Genomic DNA, 14,315 nt, shown 5'->3' on the forward strand with positions numbered 1-14,315 from the left:
ATTAAAAAGTTAATTGTATCAATTAATTTATTAATTGAAAACAAAATTCAAATTCAATCACCTTTTTAATTGGAAATATTTTAGTGATATTTTTTCTGTGTATTCACGAACTCATTTGTCTAACTAACATTATTCTTCGAGCGAATTAAATCCTAAGACTCTATATTTTCATAAACGTATTAAGTCAGCTTAGTATAGTATTAAATTAAACTATAGTTGTGTGTGTAATTTTTTACCTGAATATAAGAACAAACTCATTCTCCTATAAGTCGGTGTGTGAGTGAATGTCTTGTGTCCATATGTACGGTGTAAAAATGTATGTATATTAGGGTGTGATGTAAAAATACGTTCTGTTCGTTAGTTTGAAACCGCAATAAAAACTTTCATAATCGTAGCTACACTTAAAAAAAAGTGAACCCTCTATTTCACTAAAGCCAATTTAACTTTATTTTAGAATTATTATGTTTGGAGAAAGTTAGTTAAATGAACTAAAAATTGAAGAAAAATATTCACAAATGAAGCATGAAGATTTACTAAATTCGTACTACTCACAAGTTAGTTCATTATTTCTTTAAATTTGTAAATTTTGAACTTCGTATGGTACTAAAGACATTCTTGCAATTTTAAACTCCAATGTTTCCCTCCAAACTACAAAATTTTCTTTAACAAGTGAAAAAGAAAATACTTATGTCTAATAAATTTCGTTGAATTTGTTGAAAAATATTAACTTATTATTGTGATATCGGCGTGTTGTCAGCGTTTGTATTACTGTTTAGTGCAATTTCTCCACTTTTATTAAAAATTGTTATTAAAAAGTGGAGAAATTGAACTAAAACCGGTTCACCGTTTTTATACCCTGCGAATATGGTATGGTATTCTAAGTTATGTGAATATGGTATTCTAAGTTAGTGCATAGGAGAATGTTTGGAGACGAGATAAACATTTGGTGTTTTTGGCAATATTGCTCAGGGCCGGCACCTGAGTCGATCTAGCCATGTCCGTCTGTTTGTGAACACATTTTTGTAATTAAAGCCAATTTTAGTGCGACTTCAAATTTAGCACAAGTATGTATTTTGGGTCAGAATAGAACCCTATTGATTTTGTGAAGAAATGAGTTCAGTTTTAGATATAGCTTCCATATATATCTTTCGCCCGATCACTGTTTTTTGAGTTAAAGGACCTACTTTTTATAACCGAGTCCGAATGGCGTTCCACATTGCAGTGAAATCACTTATAGAAGCTTTAAAACGCTTGAGAAATGTCACCATCAACACTGATAGGAGATAATCCACCGCTGAAAACGTGGTTGGTATAGGCTTTCTTCCCATTAATTGTCAAGTAAATTTCTATTAGAAGTTATTCACATACTGTATTCTACAGGACAGATTTGACAGATTTTTGTGAATTTTCCATACATTAAAAAGTAGATTCATTAAATTTGAAATAGAAAATTTTGACAACATTTTATTTTATTTTTTTGGCAAAATTTTATTTTTACAAAAAATTTTGGAAAATTTTATTACTATAAAAAATTTTGGAAAATTTTATTTCTATAAAAAATTTTGTCAAAATTGTATTTCTAAGAAAATTTTCTCAAAATTGTATTTCTTTGGAAAATTTTGTCAAAATTTTATTTCTTTAGAAAATTTCGTCAAAATTTTATTTCTTTGAGAAAATTTTATTTTTACAGAAAATGTTGAAAATTTTTATTTCTTAAAAAATTTTGTCAACATTATATTCCTAAGAAAATTTTGTCAAAATTTTATTTCTTTTGATGTTTTTTTTGCTGTGATTGACATATGGGGTCGGGTTGACTTCGTCAAAACCGTTTTCAAGGCTGAAGTGAAACAAAAAACAGCTACACTTGCAGTTTAGTCAATGCATGGTTTTAAGCTGAAATCAAAAACAACAAAATGTTTGAAGAATAAACCAACAATAACAAAACAAAACGAAAACAGAAATTTTCAAATTTAATTACAAAAATCACGAACAAACAATACCAAACAATTAATTATTTACTATTTATGTATATTCTGGTGTGCCCACATTGAAAAAAAAGCATACTCGGTTCCAAAGATTTTGTCTTTACTATAAAAAATTTGGTATTGATTCCGAGCCAAAGAAGCGGAGAATACAAGTAAGGATACTTTTAAGACACAATTCTCTTTTAAATTTAGGTTTTGTGTACTTGCTTCTAGGAAGCAAATTTTAATTTTTCGGTTTCTCAGCTTTTTTCTTCATATGCTATTCAAGTCCTTTAAAAACGAGTTAACGGCAACTTTATTTTCCAAATTAAGACTCGACTTCAAGTAGAAATTATGCTATGTTTGAAGTAAAAAACTTCTTTAAAATAAAGTTTTGAAAAACATGTCCTATATTTGAACGATTTTTTGCTTTGTAGTCAAGATGCAAAAAGACGACAAATTTAAAGACAATTTCATTAAATTTAAAGAATTTTTCTGAATTATTAAAGTCAAGTTGACCTTAGCCTATAAATTTTTTCTTTCATGTTAAGATACCCATTTTTAAGTCAAATCACTTAATTATAAGGACAATACAACTTCATTGAAAAGTTTATCGACTTTTGGACAAGGAAAAAAACTTTATTTTAGAGAAATGCGTCTTCTATGCTAAGCAAAATTTGTATTCGTATTTTAAAGACATGAAATCTTTGACCTCACGACAATTTTTTTTCAGTGCAGCTTCACACTCGGTATTACATTGAATTTAGATTTTTCTTGTGTTTTTGTATTGTATGTCTATATATTCGAATGCAGTTCTCAATGTCTTTCTTGTAATTCATTCTCTCGTCAGGTGTACATCAAAAAAAAGTAAACTGTTTTATAGGAGGAATAAACTAACTCGTTGGAGATTTCTACAAAGCGTTGTTAAAACCAGGAAAATGTAATGCCCTGTTGTACGTTTTATCTGCAGTTCTCGAAATTAAACCCTCTCATAGAAGACGAAATTAACTAAAATTTAAGAAGAAAATCATTGGCGCCAAATCATGAGCATTTTAACCATACACACCCAGAAAAAAAGGGCTCTAATGCCAACTGAACTTTATTTTAGTTCATGAAGATTAGTTGATTTTAGTTAAATTTTGCACAATATGAGTAAATGTTCCTTTTTTGAATAATTTTTTGCTAACTTTAATGACGTGAACGCAAAATAAGAAACAACGCTGTATACAAATATAGTGCACAATTTTACTAAAAAATAAAATAGTTCATATTTTCCTAAAATGGCAGAAGTTTGCTCAAATTGAGTTCATAAGTCTATCAAATGAGTAAATTTTACTAAAATTGTATCTGTCTGAAATTCGTATAGCGCTAAAGACATTTTAACAATTTTTAAATCCAATTTTTTCTTTCAACATATGTAATTTTCTTAAACAAGAGAAAAAAATTAATTATTTTTATAAAATTTTCTTCAATTTGACCAAAAGTATTAACTTATTTATAACATGTTGCAATTAGAAAACTATTTTAGTTAAAATCTTCTAAAATAAACCTTCTTCCACGGTAGGTTCACTTTTTTGGGTGCAGTAGTTCATTCTTACTATTTTGGGGAATCGTACGAAAATTTTCATTTGCTTTAGTTCATATTGAACTTATGTGTACGGTCATTGAACTTTATACTCACGTTTAGTTCTTAAAATGTTTGAGACATACTTAAAAAAAACGAAATTTTCAATGGGCTGCGGAAGATTTTGCAAAAAATAATAAAATTTAACTACAAACGAATCATTTTTTTGCAATAAAAATATGTTTAATTTAGCGTTAGTTTAACTACGGAAATTTTTTTCTGTGTAGCATTTTTTAGAGTAAATCTGCGTCTGTAGTTGTTTTCGTGGTCTAGAAGTTCTACGTCTTCTAAGTTTGGCTTGTGGCCGTTCAGAAATATTTGTGTTTTTTCGATGAGTCGATTTCTAACTTGTGCCGCTAATATACTGCCCCTAATATTCACATTTTTGTTTTATTATTTCTCACCCTAAAGGAATATTCCATATATCAGGGACCACGTACCATTAACCTCTAGTATGGTGCATACATATTCCAAAAACATTTAATTAAAATCTAATGAATTTGTCATATCATTTTTTTTCTTCTTGCTTTTACCCCATACACAGCCAATAATAAACTTGTGTCAGAGTAAAGTTGTTATTGCATTTTTAATGGCATTCCTGGGAAAATACTTTTCCATACGGTGTTGGCTCTAGGCTATTACCCTAAAGAATACAAAGGCAATTATGGAACTTTGTCTGAACAATGCAAGAGAAGCAACTAATAACAGCAAAGATTCAGCGGAGTGAGAAGGGAAAACTTTCATTCTAGGACCTGCTGTGGCTTATGGACCAGCACTTAAATAATAACATTAACTAGTGTAGTATAAAATTACTAATAGATTTGTTCATTAATTTAATTGTCATTTTGCAAATAACTAATGGTATATGGTACACTCAACTTCTCATCACATAATAAAAGAGGGTGAGATAGAGCTCTCTCACTCTCTCCGATCCTCTCTCCAAGGCAATAAAATAAAAACATGTTGACCATGCATGTGGTCATATTAGATATATACGTGTGCGTATGGCTGTGTTTGTGTAACAGGCAAACGCTTCGATTTGCTATTCTATTAATTTTATATTTTAACACATTTCATATACACGTTTGTATGAGGTTTTTGCTGTGATTGACATATGGGGTCGTGTACATTAAATGCTATGTTATTAACGAACTTAATCGTGTAATGGATATGTACCACCCTCTTTGGTATTGGCGTATGAGTATTAATTTGATAAGTACTTTCAATTAAGCCAATGAAATGCTCATACAGTAGGTAATCGATATAAACACATTAATATAAGAGAAAGTTTAGCAAAGCCCTTTGATTTTTGGGTGCTTTAAAAAAACAAAAATATTGTAATCATGTCAGACAAAAAACCCATTACAAATATATTTCCTATAGGCAAATTTGTGTCCCTTTTCAATGACAATACTACATCCAGAGATGTTATTTTTGTCGCAAAATATTGTTCTCTCGCCAAACATAAATATGCTTGCCGAAATCAGATATCTAATTGCCAACAAAATAACATGGTTGCAACAAACTTTTTACATGTTCTCCAACCAAAAATAACTTAATGCTCTTGAAACTAGCTTGACGTGATACGATAATTTTTAATTTTTTGTTGATTTTTAAAGGAAAAATATATTTATACAAAAACATATGGCGAAAATAAAAAACGATGTATAATATAAAAAAAATATTTTTTTTAGAAAAAATATTTGATACAAAAACTGAACCAGCGTTCTCTATTTTTCCATTCATCATAATAAAGAACATCCCAGGAAGTAATTAGAATGGCATGCCATATTGTCATATTAGGTTCTTATCACAAACATTTGAATAGACGTTTTGATGCATCGTGTTTAATGGCGTTTGTGGCTGAGTGTGCCAAAGCGTTCTGTTATGGAATAACAGAAAATAGGAAAATAAAAGTGAAAATAAAAATACTGATGCAAATAAAAAGTGAAATTGGAGATTTTTTTTTTTTAATTTCTTCATCCAAAGCCAAGGTACAACTTGTAAAGCAATGCAAAGGATCCAAAATGGAACCTATGACAAGTCCATTAAAATGCATTGGAGATGAATCAGGTTTGCACTAATTCCGGATTACAAATCGGGGATCCAAACTAGTTTTTTGGAAGCTCTGCACTATTTTCGATACCATATCAAATCCTTGATATATATAAAGCTTTATGTATACGGGGTATACATATATTTGAACCTGAATCGATTTAGACAAATTTTTTTAGAATTCTGCAAAACCTCTAAATTAAAGAGGCTAATTAATGCCTTGGGTCGGAGCACAATCACGGTTGCCACAGTTGGTAGAATTCTACCAAAAATGGTAGATTTTTTACTGTTTGGCAGATTTATAGAATTCTTAATGTTTTGGTAGATTTTGCAAAATATCTATAGAAATAAAATTAAAAAAAAAATTAGAAACAAAATTTTGAAAAAATTTTCTATAGAAATAAATAAATTTTGAAAAAAAAAAAAAATCTATAGAAATAAAATTTTGTATAGAAATAAAATGTTGACAAAATTTTTTATAAAAATAAAATTTTGAAAAAAAATATAGAAATAAAATGTTGCAAAAATTTTCTTTGACAAAATTTTCAAAAATTTTTTTTTTCTATAGAAACAAAATTTTAGATTTTTTTTATAAAAATATAATTTTGAATAATTTTTTTATAAAGCCAATATCATTAAACATTTTAATTTTTAGGCCATACTATCAAAGTCTCCCTTTTGTAGAAGTAGTAATTTTCTATTGTTGGTGCAAACTAAAAATATTTAAGACTTCGACACATTTACAATTCAGAGATATTTATCCACTCACATAAATTGTCGCTATTAAGAGTGTCAAAAAAAAAAAATAAATAAACTTCTATAATAAAATAATAATAAAATGGAGAAATCTTTTTTTTTCATAATAACCACTGAAATTTGATCACACACTGTAAAATTTAATATTTAATATTTTCATAAAATAGTAGTAAATAATATGGGAAATATTAAAATGCAATTTACTAAAAGTGTATTTATGATTTATTGGTCGATAAATATGTATTATAGGTATTGGGAAATCAATTGAAATACTTGTGCAAAATCTTACGTACTTCAAGGTAAAACTCATATAAATGCACATCTAGTGAGATATAAATGGGAGCTACATCTAAATCTGTGTCGATTTCTTTCAAACTCAATACAATTATTACAAGTTGCACCCCAATTATAGTCATTGATCGATTGAAGAACTCAATGGAATAAAATTTTTGTAAATATATGTTTAGTTACAAAAATATAAAGTGCACAGAAACAAAGTCTGTTGTAAAAGTGATGCTAAAATTAACTAATATTTATTGCAAACATTTTATTTTTTTAGTTTATTTTTAAAATTTTGTAAGGAATTTTCCCCAGTCCCAAGATTTTTTCTTTATGCCAAGTATGTCTCAAAAATTTTATAAACTAAATGGCAGTAAAATTTCAATGACATACAAATTAGTTCAATTCTAACTAGAACAGAAGAAGTTTTCCGTAAGAATGAACAACAGCGTGGTTACAATGGGAATGATCTGACGGCTAAAATTTTTCTTAATTTTTAGTTCATTTTTTTCTTTTCGAGAAAAATGCATTTCGTAAATGGTAATTAAAAATCCAAAAATGTCGGAAATTTTTTCATTCATTTAATGAATCTCAAAATTTTAAATACAATTTAGTTTAATTTTCGCACGAGATAGTTCATTTTTCCCATAATGTAGTTTACTTTTTTTCTGTGTGTTTTAAAAAATGTAGGTTTGGCCGGAGTCGGACTCCAGAAAAATCCTCAGACTCCGACTCCACAGCCCTATTAGATATATGTAATTAATGTCGTTTTGAGCTTTCTTCATAACTCACATTTAAAACTCACCTTAATTATTTTTCACCGTCCCCCAATGTGTCATCAATACTAAACAAATTTGTAATGAAAGAATAAAACCGCTATAAATTAACACAAAATAATTGAAATAAAAAAATGTTATCTCCTTTATCACCACAGTGCGTATAAACAATAGATACCAAAGAACGAAAAAAAACCGGTCCCATATAAAAAGTGAAAACCTATCGCAATAAAGACCCAGTCCAAAGTGAAGACTCCTCAGTTATGAATTTGAATATCACAAACTCGTTTCAAACGAACTCTATAGAAATTATTGTGAAAATAACTAAACTCTTTAAAACAAAGTTGAAATTTAATAACTAGAAAAAAAATACGGGAACAAAAGAATACAGATTCGAGTCTGTGATAGGAATATCTCTCTGAACCTCAAACAAACACAAAAAGGTACAACAACAGTTGCGGAAATGCATTTCTCAAAATGACAAATTAGAAATGTTGACTAACCACCACTGCAGGCATAAAGGACATCTTCTAAGGCATAGTTATTCTGAATGTCTGTGTAAATATCAACATACACCAAGCATATCAAGAACACACCCGCACACATAATCACTACACAACCCCAAAGGTGGCAACAGTAGCTGAACCACTAAGAGCAGAATAGTACGTGACCAAAAGACCATTCATCTAAACCACAAACAGATCTCGCTCGCACTACACTCTCGGAAAAGAAATCCCGAAACGATGCCAGCGGAAAATAATAAACTCATAAACAATGGCTATCTCCGAACACCGTATGTCACCAAGAATAATGGCCATGGTACTACTGGCAATCCCTCTAACCAAATGCAAAATGATGACAGTATTGGTGGTGGTGTAGGTGTAGATGATAGAACCACCATCATCTCACTGAAAGATGATGCAAATGCATCGGTGATTTCACCATTACTAGGAGGAGAAACCCAAACAGATTTATCCGCTAACGAAGTTATGCATCAATCATCAACGCCGCAATGTGCCAATAATGTGGGTCACATCAAACATCCAACTGTTGTTTTTCTGGGAACCGACAGCGGCGGTGGCGGCATTGGGGGTGGAGTCAGCCACACCACATTGCAATGTAATGCTCCCGCAGCGTACTCCCATCACACCCATCCACCGCAAAGCGATCTACTGCTCAAGGAGTCATCACTGAGGTGCCGTCTTTTGGTATTGGCTGTGGCCTTGACAGTTTTGGGTGCTGCCATCGGGGCGATGGCCATATATTTTGCTGGTAGTTATCGCTGTCAAACAAGCCATAACATAGATAATAACCAAAACTTCAATATCACAGGTGAGTGATTATGTTAGCATGCAAACCCGTTTGGCCTATTTATCTCTTTGTCTATAATAATTGCGCCTTTTATTATTTTGTGGTTGGGTTTGTTTTTGTGTGTTACAGTGGAACGTAAAATTGTATGGACAACTAAACTACACAAAACTAAAAAAAAAATCCGTTATATGTTTTTAATTTTATTGTTCAAAAGAAAAAAATGTCGTAAATAATACGACATTTTAAAGACACTTTAGATTTGCTCAAATTAGCAGCCTTTGGTACGAATTATGGTCTTCGGTATTTGACCAAATTAAGTAGCTCTTCGGTATTTGGTCCATTCCCGGCGAAGCTCCGTCTTGAAATGATCGACAGTTTGGTATTCTTTAGTGCCAACCTTAGGTTAGGTTAGGTTGTAGAGGATGACACCAATTCTTGAATTCAATTATATATCCATAGTGATTCCTTTTCTTCGTGAGGTGTTCTACTTTAAAGTTGCTCAAGAACTTCCATTTATCAATTTTCTTTTAAGTTGTTTAAAACATCCAACCAGAGGCCATGATGAAGGCTAGTATATTCTTTGAGCTACATTGCCGCGGATCGGTGAGAGCCTGAAAGAAAAAACCCTTAATTCTGTTTCTGTCTGTTCATCGCCATCATATTTTTGAAATCCCTACTGGTTTTTTGTTCCCTATTAGCTTGGTTTGCTCGCAACCTTCCGATATGCATTATATTTGACATGAATCCTGTAAAGATAGCAGAGAAACAATTATATACGGCCGTAAGTTCGGCCAGGCCGAAGCTTATGTACCCTCCACCATGGATTGCGTAGAAACTTCTACTGAAGCCGATGGCAAGGTATCTTGAAACTTCCTAACACCGTAATATATACCACATAGTCCATACGTGGTGTATATTAAACTAAAAAGGCCGATTAAATACGTATATAATTAAGTTTAAAGTTTCTATAGAAATAAAATTTTGACAAAATAAAATTTTGGCAACATTTTCTATAGAAGTAAAATTTGGAAAAAATTTTATATAGAAATAAAATTTCTATATAAAATTTTAAGTTTAGAGTTTCTATAGAAATAAAATTTTGACAAAATAAAATTTTGACAACATTTTCTATAGAAGTAAAATTTTGACAAAATTTTCTACAGATATAAAATTTGGAAAAAATTTTATATAGAAATAAAATTTCGACAAAATTTTCTATAGAAATAAAATTTCGACAAAATTTTCTATAGAAATAAATAAATATTAAAACAAATCAATAATCGATTGTTTCTATGACCTCAAGCCGAACAAAATTAATAATCAGAATAAACATAAAATAGGTCAACAACACTCAAAAATATTTTAAAAAAAGAAATAAAATTTCGACAAAATTTTCTATAGAAATAAAATTTTGACAAAATTTTCTTTAGAAATAAAATTTTGACAAAATTTTCCATAGAAATAAAATTTTGACAAAATTTTCCATAGAAATAAAATTTTGACAAAATTTTCTATAGAAATAACATTTTGACAATGTTTTCTATAAAAATAAAATTTTGGTAGATTATTTTTGGCTCGAGTGGCAACCATGATTATGAACCGATATGGACCAATTTTTGTGTGATTGGGGATCGGCTATAAATAACTATAGACCGATATGGACCAATTTTGGCATGGTTATTAGCGGCCTTATACTAACACCACGTTGCAAATTTCAACCGGATCGGATGAATTTTGCTCCTCCAAGAGGCTCCGGAGATCAAATCTGGGGAACGGTTTATATGGGGGCTATATAATTATGGACCGATATGGACCAATTCTTGCGTGTTTGTTAGAGACAACATTCTAACACCATGTTCCAAATTTCAACCGGATCGGATGAATTTTGCTCCTCCAAGAGGCTCCGGAGGACAAATCTGGGGATCGATTTATATGGGGGCTATATATAATTATGGACCGATATGGACCAATTCTTGCATGGTTGTTAGAGACCATATATTAACACCACGTACCAAATTTCAACGGTATCGGATGAATTTTGCTCCTCTAAGAATCTCCGGAGGTCAAATCTGGGGATCGGCTTATATGGGGGCTATATATAATAATGGGTCGATGTGGACCAATTTTTGCATGGTCATTAGAGAGCAAATACCAACACCATGTACCAAATTTCAGCCGGATCGGATGAAATTTGCTTCTCTTGGAGCAATCGCAAGCCAAATTTGGGGGTCCGTTTATATGGGGGCTATATGTAAAAGTGGACCGATATGGACCAATCTTTGCATGGTTGTTAGAGACCATATACTAACATCATGTACCAAATTTCAGCCGGATCGGATGAAATTTGCTTCTCTTGGAGCAATCGCAAGCCAAATTTGGGGGTCCGTTTATATGGGGGCTATACGTAAAAGTGGACCGATATAGCCCATTTGCAATACCATCCGACCTACATAAATTACAACTACTTGTGCCAAGTTTCAAGTCAATAGCTTGTTTCGTTCGGAAGTTAGCGTGATTTCAACAGACGGAAGGATGGACATGCTCAGATCGACTCAGAATTTCACCACGACCCAGAATATATATACTTTATGGGGTCTTAGAGCAATATTTCGATGTGTTACAAACGGAATGACAAAGTGAATATACCCCCATCCTATGGTGGAGGGTATAAAAACGTCCGCAGTACCTCTAAAGCAACATAGCGCTTGCCAAGAAATAAATGAAATTCTATTTATCCTATTAATTTTCCATATCTGATTTTGGTGGTTCACGATAGTCCACCAAATTTGGCAGCCATATTTAGCCAAACGTCTTATAACCGCAGTATAAACGCAATTAAAAAGTATGATCGCATTCCCCATCGTTCCCCGACTAATTTTTTTACAAGAGAACAATGCCGCATAGGCCTCCTTTAGTCGTTTTGCGTTATTTTCCATCGCGTTTAGTTTAGAGTATAAGATAACTCCCAAGTATATTGCTGATTACGAAAGACTCAACTTCGTCCCTTGGGTTCATACCCGATCCACAACTTTTGATCGAGTCTGAAAAATATTGTAAAGCCTACTCAACCAGAAATTTTCCCGATACCAACACAGAAAAAAATATCACCAAAATATTTCCAATTAAAAAGTTGATTGAAGTTGAAATTTTTTTTAATTAATAAATTCATTGATACAATTAACTTTTAATCAAGATAGAAACATTAAGCTAATTATACCAACATTTTAAATTTTAAAATGTTTAATTAAAAAATTAATGGATACATTTAACTTTTTAATCAAACTCGGAAGACTAAGTCACTTAAGAAAAGTGATCGACATTATTTTTTAATTTTTAACTAAAAATTTATATCAAACTATCCATTTTTAATCAAACTAAAAACACTAACCCCAATTTTCATGAAGCTCCGTTAGTGCTACGTTAGCTAACAAAAACTTTTATACCGTGATATCTACATATCTGCCATCTTGCGTATGCCAGTTAGAAATTTAACTGCTGAAATTTTTTTAGTTGAAAGTTAACCGGAGAAAAGATATTTTCATTTTTCTTTCTGTTAACTGGCAGTTAAAGCCTAACGGAGCTACATGAAAATGGCAGCAAGTCAGTTAAGAAAATAATTGAAAATAGTTACGTTTTTAATGGAAAAAATAATTAAGTTTTGCATTCAACATCAATTAAAAAATTAATTGAAAATTGCTAATAAAAATCAATTAATTTTTTAATCATGCATTTTTTTTAATTTCCAATTAAAACTGTGATTGATACTATCATTTTCGTGATTGAAGACATTTCAATTAAAAAATTAATTGGACCAATTAATTTCGTGATTGAATCAGAACAAATTTTTTTGTGTGAATGTGTCATCCAATGTCATCCGCGTATTCCACTACCTTGATGCCATAGCATAGGGGACATTGCACTCCTTGTGGAAATCCCTTTGTTAGCATACCCGCCTTGCATAGGTTCGTCCGTTCAACCGAAAACCAAAAAGTTTTTCAGCGGTGGATTATCCCCTCTCAGCAATGCTGGTGACATTTCAAGCCTATCTAAGTGGTTTTACCGCAATGTGGAACGCCGTTCGGACTAGGCTATAAAAATAGGTTCCTTGTCATTGAGCTAAACATAGAATCTGGCAGTACTCAGCGATATACTTAACATAACCTAACCATACACAAGGTCGTGGGTTCGATTCCTGCTTCGACCGAACACCAAAAAGTTTTTCAGCGGTGGATTATCCCACCTCAGTAATGCTGGTGACATTTCTGAGGGTTTCAAAGCTTCTCTAAGTGGTTTCAGTGCAATTTGGAACGCCGTTCGCACACGGCTATAAAAAGGAGGCCCCTTCTCATTGAGCTTAACATGGAATCGGGCAGCACTCAGTGATAAGAGAGAAGTTCACCAATGTGGTATCACAATGGACTGAATAGTCTAAGTGAGCCTGATACATCGGGCTGCCACCTAACCTAACCTAACCTAACCATGCCAGGTCAACCGCTATGTTCCTATGAAGTAATTACCTCGATCCACTTTATAATAAAATATTCCACACCGATCCCTTCTCCCGATCCAGTACTACCCGGTAAATTCTTCTATTATTAAAGGCTCCTTCAATATCCAGATAACTCAACAGTGTATAGTCATCGTATGTTATAGATTTCCAACCTTAAATGCTGGAGGACTCTAACGATAGTAACTTGTGATTTTTTAGCCAAATATAAAACAGTCAAGCAATCACGCTTGAATTTCATCACGAATAACTTTATTTCTGAATGCAATAGATCAAAATGATTTTGTAAGCTCGTAAACAATAAAATGAACTGTGACTGGACTACATCTGTCAGCTGTTAGACGAGTTGTTTACAAATGATATCAATCAGTCATATTATATAAATACACAAATAATAAAAGAAAAAATTGTCGTACTTATTGTAATTAGTATTTTTTTTTTTTTTTTGTTTTTTGTGTATATATAAATTTTTGAACCATGATTTGCAATTTTAAAACAAAATAAAACATTTTTGAATTTCAGTAAATCTAAGTACGAATAAACAAATTGTTGATATCATTCATATTATATTTTCTAATAACACTTCATTAAAGCCAAAACAATCAACATCCATCATTCTACGAAGTACTTCATATTCATTTGAGTTTAACAGAATTATCATTAATTCATCATAGCCAAGATATGTCAAAAATTATTGAAATGATAAAATTCCGACTATTAGCACAGAAATTCTAAATGAGATAAAATAAATATGGTGGGTTCAGAAAATTAACTAAAACTAACAAGTAAGTAAAGTCTAAAGTCGGGCGGGGCCGACTATATTATACCATTCACCATTATGTAGACAAAAAATGCATGTTACCATCTCAACTCCTTCAAATTTGTTGGGAGTTATTATCAAGGTTTATATTCCCATATACAAATATTTATATCTGAAACGATTTGGAGATAATTTTTTGTACTTCTACAAAATCGCTAGAATTAAAAACACACAATGTTAGTGAAAAAATATGGGGAATATAAAGCTAGAGCAATTTTGATGC

At 31.3% G+C, this 14,315-nt stretch overlaps 1 protein-coding gene across 4 annotated transcripts in view; it reads left to right on the forward strand.

Annotated features, from left to right (window-relative positions):
- Positions 1-14,315, forward strand: part of Nep1 (M13 family metallopeptidase neprilysin 1) — a 74,662-nt gene that overhangs the window by 28,945 nt on the left and 31,402 nt on the right. For all 4 annotated transcript variants that reach the window (XM_075302191.1, XM_075302189.1, XM_075302190.1 and 1 more), the window contains exon 2: positions 7,613-8,786. In XM_075302191.1, the coding sequence (XP_075158306.1) occupies positions 8,198-8,786 (589 nt within the window). In that variant the 5' untranslated portion in view covers positions 7,613-8,197. The remainder of the gene's footprint in view (positions 1-7,612; positions 8,787-14,315) is intronic.

The sequence above is a fragment of the Haematobia irritans genome, chromosome 3, assembly GCF_050003625.1.
Source record: "Haematobia irritans isolate KBUSLIRL chromosome 3, ASM5000362v1, whole genome shotgun sequence".
Classification (NCBI taxonomy): Eukaryota; Metazoa; Arthropoda; class Insecta; order Diptera; family Muscidae; genus Haematobia; species Haematobia irritans.